This window comes from Atractosteus spatula, chromosome 18 (genome assembly GCF_055471065.1).
Source record: "Atractosteus spatula isolate fAtrSpa1 chromosome 18, fAtrSpa1.hap1, whole genome shotgun sequence".
NCBI classification, from domain to species: Eukaryota; Metazoa; Chordata; class Actinopteri; order Semionotiformes; family Lepisosteidae; genus Atractosteus; species Atractosteus spatula.
The window spans coordinates 16,828,200-16,840,374 of record NC_142723.1 but is presented as its reverse complement, the minus strand read 5'-3'; the positions used below and the strand labels follow the sequence as shown (position 1 = coordinate 16,840,374).

At 39.9% G+C, this 12,175-nt stretch overlaps 1 protein-coding gene across 1 annotated transcript in view; it reads right to left on the bottom strand.

The window, feature by feature from the left end:
- Positions 1-12,175, bottom strand: part of pkd1a (polycystic kidney disease 1a) — a 108,227-nt gene that overhangs the window by 51,830 nt on the left and 44,222 nt on the right. The window contains exons 8-14 of the mRNA XM_088936886.1: positions 9,884-10,098; positions 6,502-6,617; positions 6,034-6,184; positions 5,194-5,450; positions 3,931-4,683; positions 2,512-2,643; positions 299-474 (exon numbers count right to left, since the gene is read on the bottom strand). Of these exons, the coding sequence (XP_088793012.1) occupies positions 299-474; positions 2,512-2,643; positions 3,931-4,683; positions 5,194-5,450; positions 6,034-6,184; positions 6,502-6,617; positions 9,884-10,098 (1,800 nt within the window). The remainder of the gene's footprint in view (positions 1-298; positions 475-2,511; positions 2,644-3,930; positions 4,684-5,193; positions 5,451-6,033; positions 6,185-6,501; positions 6,618-9,883; positions 10,099-12,175) is intronic.

Here is a 12,175-nt window from a genome sequence, read left to right as displayed (position 1 = left end):
GGGCTCAAAAATATCTTTTCGGTAATTTAACAGAAGGCATGGTAATACCGGACAAACCTTTCCCTGTAAAGTGAGGGTGCACTGTAACTTCAAAAATAAAAGGGCTCTGGACTTGTAATTGGAAGGTTATGGGTCTAAATCGCGGCCAGCGTAAGCTGCTTTTAGTAATTGTATTAGTAACTACAAATCAATAATAAATAACACAGGCAAAACTACTAAGGCAAGCCCCCAATGTACTTTGTCTTGGGTTGACATTGAACGTTCCAAAACAAATTTAAAAAACCCAGCAAGAGTGTACCTGACGGTGGCGTCCACAGATATGTCCACGTTGATGCTAGCAGAGAGCGTTTCCGCGGAGCCCTGGGTGACAATCGCTGGGATGCCTGTCACGGTCAGACCGGCCATCTTCAGCATTCTGTCCACTGTCACGTTGTAGTGCTGGGTCACACTGCTCACACGGTTGGAAGCCATGACCTGCAGAATTCACCATAAGGGAGAAACGGCGTGGATCAAAGTGTCACACGAAGGAATGGATAGCCAGAGCACATTACTTGGAGAGTCAGCAAGACACCTACTCCAAAGCAATATTTAATCCAAGCAAAATTAAACCAAGATTTGTACATGCTAAGAGTGCCCAACCTTTCCCTGTTTTTACTAATGAGGTACAATTATCATAGATACCATTTTCTTTTTTGAGTTTGCAAAGAAAACATACATTTTAGTGTATAAAAGAGACTGGAGACAGGGCCTGCTTGGCAGCTAATGTAGAAAGTTAAGGATCATTAACACTTCCAGTTTCTTTTGGCTAAAGACCAGATATTCTTTTTCCATTTTACCTGTCTAATATTTAGCTACCATGTAACCTATTTATTTAACCGAGGGGAGTATTTCAGGGCCAAATAAAACAAGTACAAGGTACTCATACTTAGGGTTATAAAATGGACAATATAAAATTGCAGTGCTTTTCAAAAGTATACACTCCCATACCAATAGGATTGCATTTTGATGAAATACAAGTAAGACATGCAAGACTTCTCAAATGAACAGTTTTTATCCAAAATTGCAATCAGTTTAATCACTCTTTTATGTGAAGAAGGTTGAATTGCAGGAAGATCTATGGAGGAAGATATAAAAATGAGAAATGTACTCATCACCTTAAGTGTTCAGGCCTCTGTGTAAGTGCTCGGTGGAATTGCCTTACTGCTGTCAATTACTACTGTCAACTTAGTTGGATAGATCTCTACCAGTGGGATGGTAAAGTTTGTCTATTGATGTTGGCAAAGTCCTCCAGTTCTCGCAGGTTTGTTGGGGGTTATAGATGGACTGCAATTTTCAAGTCTCATCATCAATTTTCCATTGGACATACAGTAAGGCAGCACTATGACTGGGCCACTCAAGGACATTCACTTTCTTCTTGCCAAACTAATCACAGCTATCTTCAGATTATTACTTCACACATGAACTGATTTAGCAAAGGGGTTGCATAGATTTACATAGTTTCATAAATATTTTCAACATTTTAGCTTTATCAGTATGAGGTAGATTGTGAATGTCCTGTTTGGAAAGCGTCATGACTGACAACATATCAATTTGAGCACAGTGCCGAGGGTGAAGGGCTGTGCAAGAAACTGCATATTATTAAACCACACGTTTCTTTACTTAAGCTACGAAATAGAAAGTATTGATTAGAACTGACAGGAAATGTGGCTGGTCAGGAAAGAAAAACAATGAATGCTCTTTAGAGATTCAGCTGGGAGAACACCAGATCAAACAGGTCAGTTGGGTTAAGGTAATTCCAAATATATAGTAATAATAAGAGTATGCGACTTTTTCATATTTTATATCAGTACTGTTTCACTAGATTACCATTAGGTGTTGCATCAATGCATTCCTATAATTGTTATGTGGTACAATTTGAACTGCAGTCTTTTTAAAATGGTAATAGCAAAATGCTGACACAAAAACAGACAACATGACTGAAATTTCTTATGTACAAAAAGGCTTCTAATGACCGGAGAAGTTATGCGTTACTTCTTTCTAAAAATTCCAGCAACAACACCAAGATATAAATTTATGATCATTGCCTCTAGACTATCAGATGTAAAAAGAATGAAACATACTTTATTTCATTTGTTATTATTTTATGCTCGGATTTCTATAGTCTAAAGTAATTATATCTGTTAAATGAGATGAATGAGAAACCCATGAAGCGATTAGCCTTCAATTCCTGCAGCTCTATGAAATTGAAAATTTAAAATCCTTCACTCTGTAGCTCGCTAAAACATTAGTTAATAAATCAATTTTGAAACATATAATAAAGGACCATAATAAATTGAAAAGTGCCCAATTTATATTTAGAAATTAAAATGTACTCTGTCTATCAACACAAGTATAACGCATAATTAAAATGTTCTTTTCCACAAAAGGTGCTACAGTATAATTATATGGATAATTATATGAATGATGGATCTAAAAATTATGAGAACAAAATAGGCCTGAGCTGATACTCACAGACAGCTTATATACAGCTGCATTCTGGTAAATGACATTGAGCACAGTGTTGTAATACGTGAAGGAAGGTTTGTCATCAACGGTCCACTTGAAAATGACATCAGAACCCTCCTCTACTGTTGCAGTGTAACTCTGCAAGAGAAGAAGACATTAAACAACTTTTAAAAATGTAATATTTTGCCATGACACAAGAAGAAAAAACATAGATTCAATTTGTTGCAACTTAGCTCCATTCCTTTGCATAAATCTCTATTTCAATTCAGTGAAACGGACACTGTATGCATGTAATTTACAGACTATTTATTTACAAAGCTGAGGTACCCTATCTCAAGGGTATCAAGTATCAAGTTATAACGGATCGTGTGGGAATGTGTACACAACACCATCAGAATATAAATGCCATACTATGTGTGTACACATGCCCAAGTCCAGAATTTATTTGCAAAATCTTTTTGTAATTGGGCCTCCTGAGTAGCTCTAAAGATACATTCTGGAAAAACACACACAACTGACTATCACAAATTGAATGGGTATAGCAAAAATAATTGGTGATTCTAAATTAAAAAATATATAGATGCACTGCCCCTGCATGCCAAATTAGCTAAACAAATACACAAGGTAGGACAATCAAGAACTCAGAAAGAAATGTTTTAAAAACATATGTACAGTAATGAGTATACTGAGCCATTGCGCAGTGAATAAGCAAAATAAGAGAAACACAAAACATGTTTTGAATGTTGCTCTTCATATTCCACACCTTATTTTATACATTTTCCAGTAGTAAGTGTGGAAAATCTTGCAGGTACACCAATCCAGAAAAACAAATTCTTAAAGCTTCCTCCTAGTCTATATTTCAAATCGGTGCAAATCAACCGACTGCTTTTTGAATGCATAAAGGACAGACTTCCAAGATTGATATATCTTCCAAGTGTGAACTCACAGACTTCCAAGATTGATATATACGATTATTCTAAGGTTCTAAGGTTATTCCACTGTACATGCCTGCCGATCACTTTCTTTTTGTCACTACAGTATTGAGTTTTCATAGTATTTACAATCTAGTTTCATTCATACTCGATGTTGAATGTTTGTTCTGCAATGGACTTTAGAAGCTTCTCAATTTCATAGCCATGCATAGCTGTTCTGTACATTCCTGCTCAATTGAAATCAGCAGATCAGGACTCCAGTGGTGCAAGACTGGGGATGTTCCTGTCATGGCTGAGAAACCCAGAAACACTGGCTTGTAAAATTCTCAGTGGGAAATGAGAATTAGTATGATCAGATGGAGACCTGCTTGCAAGATGTGTACTACAGTGGGATAAATTTGTCAGTTAGGGAGGGTCATGGACATGTATTGAATTCTTCAGAATGACAAGGAAAAGATGACGGAGAAGAATAAAAAGATTAAGAGCATCTTACCACTAACGACTCCATTAGCACTCTCTGGTTTGGATTGGGAACAATCTTCAATCCTCTTAGAGGTTCTTCCACTCTGACCCTGACTGTGAGGTTGGCAGAGCTCAATGGATTTTCCACCGTGATGACAACCTGAGACTCCTGGGGGGCTCTCAGGTCCAAATCCAAGTAGGCAAACAGAGTGCTGTTGTCTGCGTTGCTCCGACAGGCCTCAACCGCAGAGGCAAGCTCTGTGGGGCAGGTTTCTTGGAAAGGGAAAGTCTGGTTGCTGCCTTGCCAGCGGGCAACAGCCCTACACCAGGAGGTTATCTTCACAAGAAGGAAGGTTTGGTTAGTGGGCAAGTACAGAGTGCCATCTTGGCTAGGAGGGTAGACTACAGCTACGCTGAGCGGGGGAACTATTTGGATGGTGCAGGACGCTTGGTTTGAAAGACCTTCGCTTTCTGCAGACACCTGAAAAGTGTACATGCCTTGATTGGGCAGGCCGGCTTTGAGAAGCTCACTCTCAATGGGCACCACCTGCTTCCGAGTGTACAAGACTCTCAGGTAGCACACGGCATCTTCAGTCCAGGCCCCAGGCTCTGTATTGTCGAGGGAGGGAGTTATCCAATCAGAGTGGTTCACTGTGAAGTAGCTCTGTCTCCATGGAGATGAAGGGTTTCGGTCACAACTGATTAAAAATCCAGGCCCTGCATCATGCTGAATAGCAATGAAGTCACCGGGAGAGACGTGGATATTCTCAATCCCTTCTTTTACCTTTGTACAGGAAGGGAGACAGAGTGAATCAGTCCACGACTTTGCTCAGTACATGTCAGGAAAAAGACATAATAACAATCCTAAGAATATGAGCTGTCTTACAACAGCAGAAAAACAACAACTCAGAAATCTAGAAAAACATAGTTCTTTGTCGAATGCATGGGTGTATCTGTCTGTCACTTGAAAACTACAAAATTACAAACTGATGGCACAATCTATCTAGTTGGTGCATAGAATAGAACAAAAAAAAATAAAAAAAACAGCCAGAATGTTAAGAGTTAAATGAACAGACACCTTCCCATCCCTCTGACTTAGAAAGTATACACTCTTGGACATCGCTACTTGAACTGTCATTGCTGAGGGATGATCAAGAAGGCACAGTATTACACCAACCTCTTTTGAATGTTTGAGTCCAGGTGTGACTGCCCGGTGAGCAAATAAAACATGTCTTTCCACGCACCGGGGCTCGCTATCATTACTGCAGGGCATACGGACTTCATTGTCACTTACCAAGTAGTGTCTGGATTTTCCAGGTGGCAGGGTGAAGAGGACTTCTTCAACAAGGCTGTAGTTGGGGTGAGTGAAAGCCGAGGAGAGGGATCTTGCACTCGAGCAGTTGGAGCACAAACTGGGGTGGCAGGGGCTGCTAAGGGGCAAACATCTGGACAGGAAATGGCACCATTGCTGTTGAGCTGGACAAGAGCCCACTGTGATGTTCACCTCCTCCTCGTAGCACACAGCTGTGGGCACACAGAGCTCTCCACACGCTAAAGAAAGTTAAATACAGTACACGTGTGCAAGGGCAGAATGGCAGACAGTAAAGCAAATAATCTGTACCCTTGATTAGAAATTAGCCTGTTTAAATTACAGAGAACGTCTGAATGCATATTTTATATTGCCATACGGCTATTTTCTCATGATCAGTGACGGTGAGTACGAAAAACACTGTCATTATTGAAGGTAAAGTCATCACAGTTTTGCAAATAGCAAGTCGGTTTAAAAATAAACATAAAACAATTTTCCTGAACAGAACCACAAATGATGACAAATCATGTACAATAAATTTATTCCTTCTCCTACTTACCAGTCACCAAATTCAGCAATCGTGTAGGTGCATGCAGACTTACAAAACCTCATTAGATAATACTAGAGAATAAAAATAAAAAGATGTTCCATTTGTTTGTTTTAGATTGCGGGCACAATGTAAGAGAAGATCAATCCGTTTCAATTGGGTTCAGATATGGGAGAAGGGTAATAATACAAGTCCATTCATGAGAAATACTCAGAAGTGTTGAGATCTGCCCGCAAACTTAACAGTAATACATACAGTAATTAAGAACAACCTCATACCTGGCAAAAGAAGATGGAGATCCCGCCGTGTGCATTGTGGTCTATAAACCTGAAACCTAACTTGCACTAGATCTTTCAGCTCCTGGATCACAAACTCCAGAGCTGACAGGCGGCCTTCATTCCTGAACCACACACTTGGGAACATCAGCAACTGTGAACAAAACAGACACATGAGTAAGAGGCAGTGCTCGCAGTTCGGGCCGGGTATTTCTGGTTTATATACTGTAGCACTATAAGCAAGGCACGCGAGCACAAGAACCGGGTGATAGAAACGTGAGGCGGCCTTTCTGCTTAATCAGCACAGACATCTACTGATGCCACAGCTGCCTCTTGTTTCGCAGAATACAGAACAATCGGAGCACCCCACTTCTGAAAGACCGCTTCAGGGGAAAAAAACACATTCCAGTTAGAAGTTATTTAAGAAATTGGGACTGCAAGCTCCTTAGTCGGGATGGAATATTTCCTTACTTCCACCTCCCTTGCAGGGTTGGTCAAGACCGTGACCGTGGCTGCCGTTCCGAATGGCCAATGTCTGCTGAAGACGGCACAGCCCTCCAGGAATACATCTGCATCAGGAATCGTTGCTAGAAGCGGGAAGGAGAACAACACATTTTGGGGTTTTAGAAGCAGCTCTAAGGTCAAACCCTTTCTACTGCTGATCTTTGTAAAACACAAAGCCTGTCTGTGACACGAATACGTGAGACACACAAGTCCTAGCATGGTGAATGGAAGCATGTCGCATCGAGTGCTACAACTACTTGCTGTGCTTCTGCTTACTAACTTATTTCTCAAAGAACCTATGAGAGAATTAAGAAAACATGTATAAATATGCAAAGGCATCTGCCACTACAAAGCTGCACCGTAGCACTGATGTGTGAAGCTTCAAACAAACGACACTTACTGTATATCACATATCATAATACGTACACAATAAATATACACATATATAAAAATATTGTTGGAAATTTTGCATATAAACTGAGCAGAGTATTATATTCTATAACCATGAGATAACTGACAAACTATTATACTGACATAATGGGATTTTGATATATTGATCCAGATCAACTTTCAATTTACATCTCTGCCATTTACATTTCACACAGATTTGCTAACAACTTAGTATTGCAGTTGCTGCTCTTGCAAGTATTGTAATGCTCAGGGAGTATAAAAAGTAGAATCAGCTTTTTATCTTGTTTTTTTTGTAGAAAGCACCACCGAGATTTCTAGGTGTGTGTTCCTTACTTCTCTCCTTGTAATGATCAGGGAGGAAGCAGATCCACTGGGAAATCGAACCCTGGTCACTAATGTCCAAAGCAGGTATCACCTCTTTGCCAAAAGACCCAGAGCCACTGGCAAGACTTTCACTCACTTAGCCCACGTCACCATTAGTACTAATACTAATTCATAATACTTTAGTGTTTTAGGTGTAGGGCAGCACAGTGGTGCTGTGTTTAGCATTGCTGCCTGACAGCTCTGGGGCCCTGGGTTCCAATCCAGACATGAGGTTCTATCCGTATGGAGTCTGCATGTTCTCCTTGTGTTTATGTGGTTTTCCTCCAGGTGCTCCGGTTTCCCCCCACACTCCAGAGAAATACTGGGAGGTTTCCTGGATTCTGAGCCAAGTGGCCCTGAGGTGACTGTGTATGTCTGTGTCTGTGTGTCTGCTCTGCAAAGGACTGGTGCCCCAAACAGGGTGTATCCTGCCTTGTGCCAGTTGCTTGCCAGGATAGGCTCCAGCTCCCCCCAAAGACACTGTATAAAGCAGTTAGAAATGGATGGCTGGATATTTTAGCTGTAACCGTTTGTGACTTTCCACAGCAATAGCAATGCTGTGAAAGACACATACAGGTATCATCCCAGGTTATACTTAGTGGTAATGCCCTGTGCTAATTAGGGGGTAACCACATTACCATACTGGACTAAAATGCATTAAAACCCTGCTGCTGACTCTTAATCATCTGTACTGCTCTCTAGATTTTCCTTTTCATATGTAATTTTCAAGAGTAGAAATGTAAAAATACCTCTAATGTTATATAGACAGTGGAAACACTGGTCCAAAAAAATTAAAAAGTTGAAAAAAGCCCCTGTTTTGACAGGGTGCTGAATATATTTAATGAGTTCTATAGCACAATGAATGCTCTGTTATACCTTGGTTATGAAGCCAATGCCTTGTCTGAGTCAAAAAATGGAGTGCTCTTAAAATGTAACATTATGATGCCTCTTAGTAAAAAGCTTGTAGGGAGTGCTTGGAAATAATAATAAAAGTAAAAAACACTCAAATAATACTGGAAGCATTGGCTCTTTTTGCAGAATACACATCTGGAAACATCTGGTCAAGAAAGCCTTGCCTCTTCCCAGAGCAAAACAGGCTCTCGCTTAGTTCAACTTTAAAAGCTGGGGTCCGTTCGTGTAAACAAGCATCTGGTTTTGAAACAGGGACTGCTGCAGGACTCATGCTCAATTTCCTGATACTTAAACTGAACGTCGCTGCCAAGGCACAGCACTGAAATAGAGCTCTTATTCTTAGACACATTTGGTGACTACGGATATACCCACACCCTGTCTATACCGGGAATATTGCATTCAATTATACACTGCCTTCCTCTACAGTGCATACTGAGCTCTGATGTAAAGTTATGTAATATTTCAGCCACCAGAGCAAATGGTAATATAGAGGACATAAGATTTTCCGATTGAGCCTGGAAATACTCTGGGTACATCCATCTGTTCAGGTTAATCAGAGATGTGATGTTAATCAGGATCAAAATATGTCCTTGTTAGAGATTTCACCACACAAGATAAAGGAATCAAATAAAAAAGAAAAGCATGGCAGAATTATTCCCGAAACACACGCTGGAAATATCTTTCAGTAAAGCTTTTCTCAGAGCACAGAAAACAAACAGAAGAAGGTAACAAATACAGAGCACAACAGAAACAAAACTTGCTGTTGGAAAAGGTCAGGTCCACACACGGCAGTAATCAAGTAAAAAAAAACACTCAATTATAATGAGTAACTAATTCAGTCGTATGACCCCAGACCACCAGACTCTTTTGAGTCAGTGGTGTAGATCTGCAACTAGGAACTGTCATGTTAATGAGTTGGATTATTTTAACTAGTAACATTTGATCAGCTTAGGCAAACAGTTTTAAACCCTGAAATCACTGACCCTTTATAACATGCATTTGTGGAAGACAAATGTAAAGAAACGTGTCAAATATACATGTGTACCTGAAATGCAGCTGAACATTTTAACCACAAAATTAAAAAAGACCCAGACTCAGCACTTCCTAACAAACAGGGTGTATAATTATTACTTCTTATACATTTGCTCACATACTGTAGCTAACTGGTGTCTGGACCCTGCTGTTGATTTGATTTTAGAAATGCACACCTCTCAAATTCAGTTTTTTTTTACTTTTTATTCCAGAAAAAGGCTTAGTCGATACTAATGAAATACAAAAGGGAGAAGACTATTTTCCTTTGACAAACACAGACTAAAGACTTTGAAATGAATATATTCACACAGACCCTGCTATTGAAAGTGCAGTGGGCAACCACCGACAACAAAAAATGAAATAATTGCAAACTCAATCATAACAGTTTCTAGTTGCCTGGGATATACATGAAAATCTAGACTCACGTTCATCCTCTTGGGAGTGTTTTTATTCCATTATTTCTGTTCATAAATATTTTGGGATAAAAGCAAGTTTCCACACAGTACTGGCATGGGGCTCAGCATAATCAAATACCAAAACATCAGCAGAAACAGAGAGACAGTAGATAGAAATAACAGGAATTAGCAGCAGTGATATGAAAAGCACTCCTGTTTGACTACTTTGTTCCTACCGTGTGGTCGGAATTCGCAGATGAAGCCTCTTTTGGAGGAGCAAAGGTGGGTGTTGCACTGGCCGGTGGAGTTTAGGGAAACACAGGTGTTCCCTGACACCTGTGCCTCTTTCTCCCTCTTGCAGTCATCACTAGCTTCCAGAGCCGAGCCGCTAACCCACTGCAGAGTCCCAGGACTTCCAGCATCGCTGAGTCCAACCCACACGCCTCGGTCACTGTCAAAACACACACCGCCGTGACTCTCAAAAACCACGGGAAAAAAAAAACAGGAAGCACAAATCGATATTGATCATCCATCTAAAAGCACAGCTAGAGTATGGCATCACAAACATAATGAAACTTGTGAAATTATGAGCTCACGGGCACTTATCGAGAAACTGGACGTACTGCTGCATGATGAACACAATCTTGTGAATGGACCTCCTGAAGACATGGAGATTTGGAGCAGGAAAAAAATTACCCGTGAGAGTCAGTAGTCTACTTCCTTTTTGGGTTAAACTTGGCCATGTTGCCTGCACCCTTAAGAGACTGTCTGTGGTATATAGTAGTGAATGGCACTCATATCCCATTAATATGTCCTTAGGTTTACTAATGTCCACCACTGAAGTTTAATTTTTTTTTTTACAGAGCCACTTTTGGAGTGTGAGCATCATCTTTAAAATCAGGCTTTAAAAGCCAAGATATTATTACAATATCATTATAATTATTATTACAATAGAATCAGTGCAATCATTTACCGTAATCAACAAAACTGTATTACACACACAAAGGCACATACATACAGGACAGTCCCCTTTAATGCTGATATAAACATGAAGCTGTCTTAGTTAAATATTTAAAAAAATATTCTATGTAATTACATGAAACAATAATACAGTTTAGACCTAATTACAATAGATAGTAATGAACCGATAATCTTGTACTAAGGGATATAAAAAACCCCACTGCTCTGGGACACATAAACTTGTGTATTGGCATTTTTTAATTATTAGTGGGCGAGTGTTGATTGCAGCTGGTGAAAAAGACATTTTCACATGCTCCAGATCTGTGTGCCTGGTGGCACTTAACAGCACGAGCATGAGTTCTCCTGCTGTGTAAAAGACTGAACTCACTGCTTGAGGTTTTGCTTTTTGCCAAGGATGAGTACAGCAGGTTGAGGGGAATTACATTTACTGGTGTTTGCAGGCAATATCTGTATAAAACCATGCAGACAGCCGTCGGTTTGTTCCTCTTGAATTTTTTTTAATAGACATTGTTTCTAATGGGATTCTGCCAAATACCACATCTGTGAAAACTGCAAACAGACAAGAAAAGAGGGGAAGATGGGGTTTTTTCTGCCAAAAAAAGTGTTTCTTAAAAAAAAAAATGTCTTACATAACGCTGACACCCGGGAATGGGTGAGGTGGCAGACTCGGTCCGAAACCGGCTTGGGGGGTTTAGTCATGGGGTTATGGTGGGCAAACGGTTTTAATGATCAGATGGCTGCTCTGAACTGGAAACCTTCAGGCACAAGTATGAGCTCAGCCTTCAGAGGCCCCTTGACAGGATATGTTCTCATTTCACTGAGAAAACTGGCTGAACATCCAGTAGCTGGTTACTGGAAGGGCTGAGTCTCGCATTTTAAATTAATGAGCTTATGGGCGTGGGGTAGAACAGGAATAGCTTGCCACTCTGCTACATGCAATTCCCACTAAGTAATAGGGGCTGCCATGCTGATTGGCACACAGTTCCTAATATTATGGAATTGTATTTAAAACTGACAGATCTAAAAAGTCCTTACGTTGACTGAGGATACAACCAGATCAAATGCAATGTGCATCAGTTGGTACAAAAATCCATATTGCCTAAATTGAATTATTTTGTTATTGCTGGCATTTTCCTACATTATACGGTGCTTTTTCTATTTAATACTCCAAAACTTTTTAACTTGCTTATGTGTTGGGAGCTTAGTGCTGGAACCATGTTAATTCTTATTTTCTTTACTTCAATGGCTCTTTTCCTGGACCCTCAGAGTTAAGATAAAATCCTATTATGTATTAAAACTTATCACTATTACAGTTAAAGTACTGTTACTGGAGAAGACGTGAACAATAGTTGCGTTCTTCTAAAAAGACAGATCAAAGTTTTCTATTTATTTTTCAACTGTTTTAATTGATAACACTCTGCAAAAAGACACCTTCATACTCAAGGAAGCAGTACAATAAGTCTTAGAAAGTACAGAAAGTGGCAACCGGAATAATATTTTAGGTTGCTAGAGAACTGGGCATGATGGGAATGTATAAACAGCAGCGA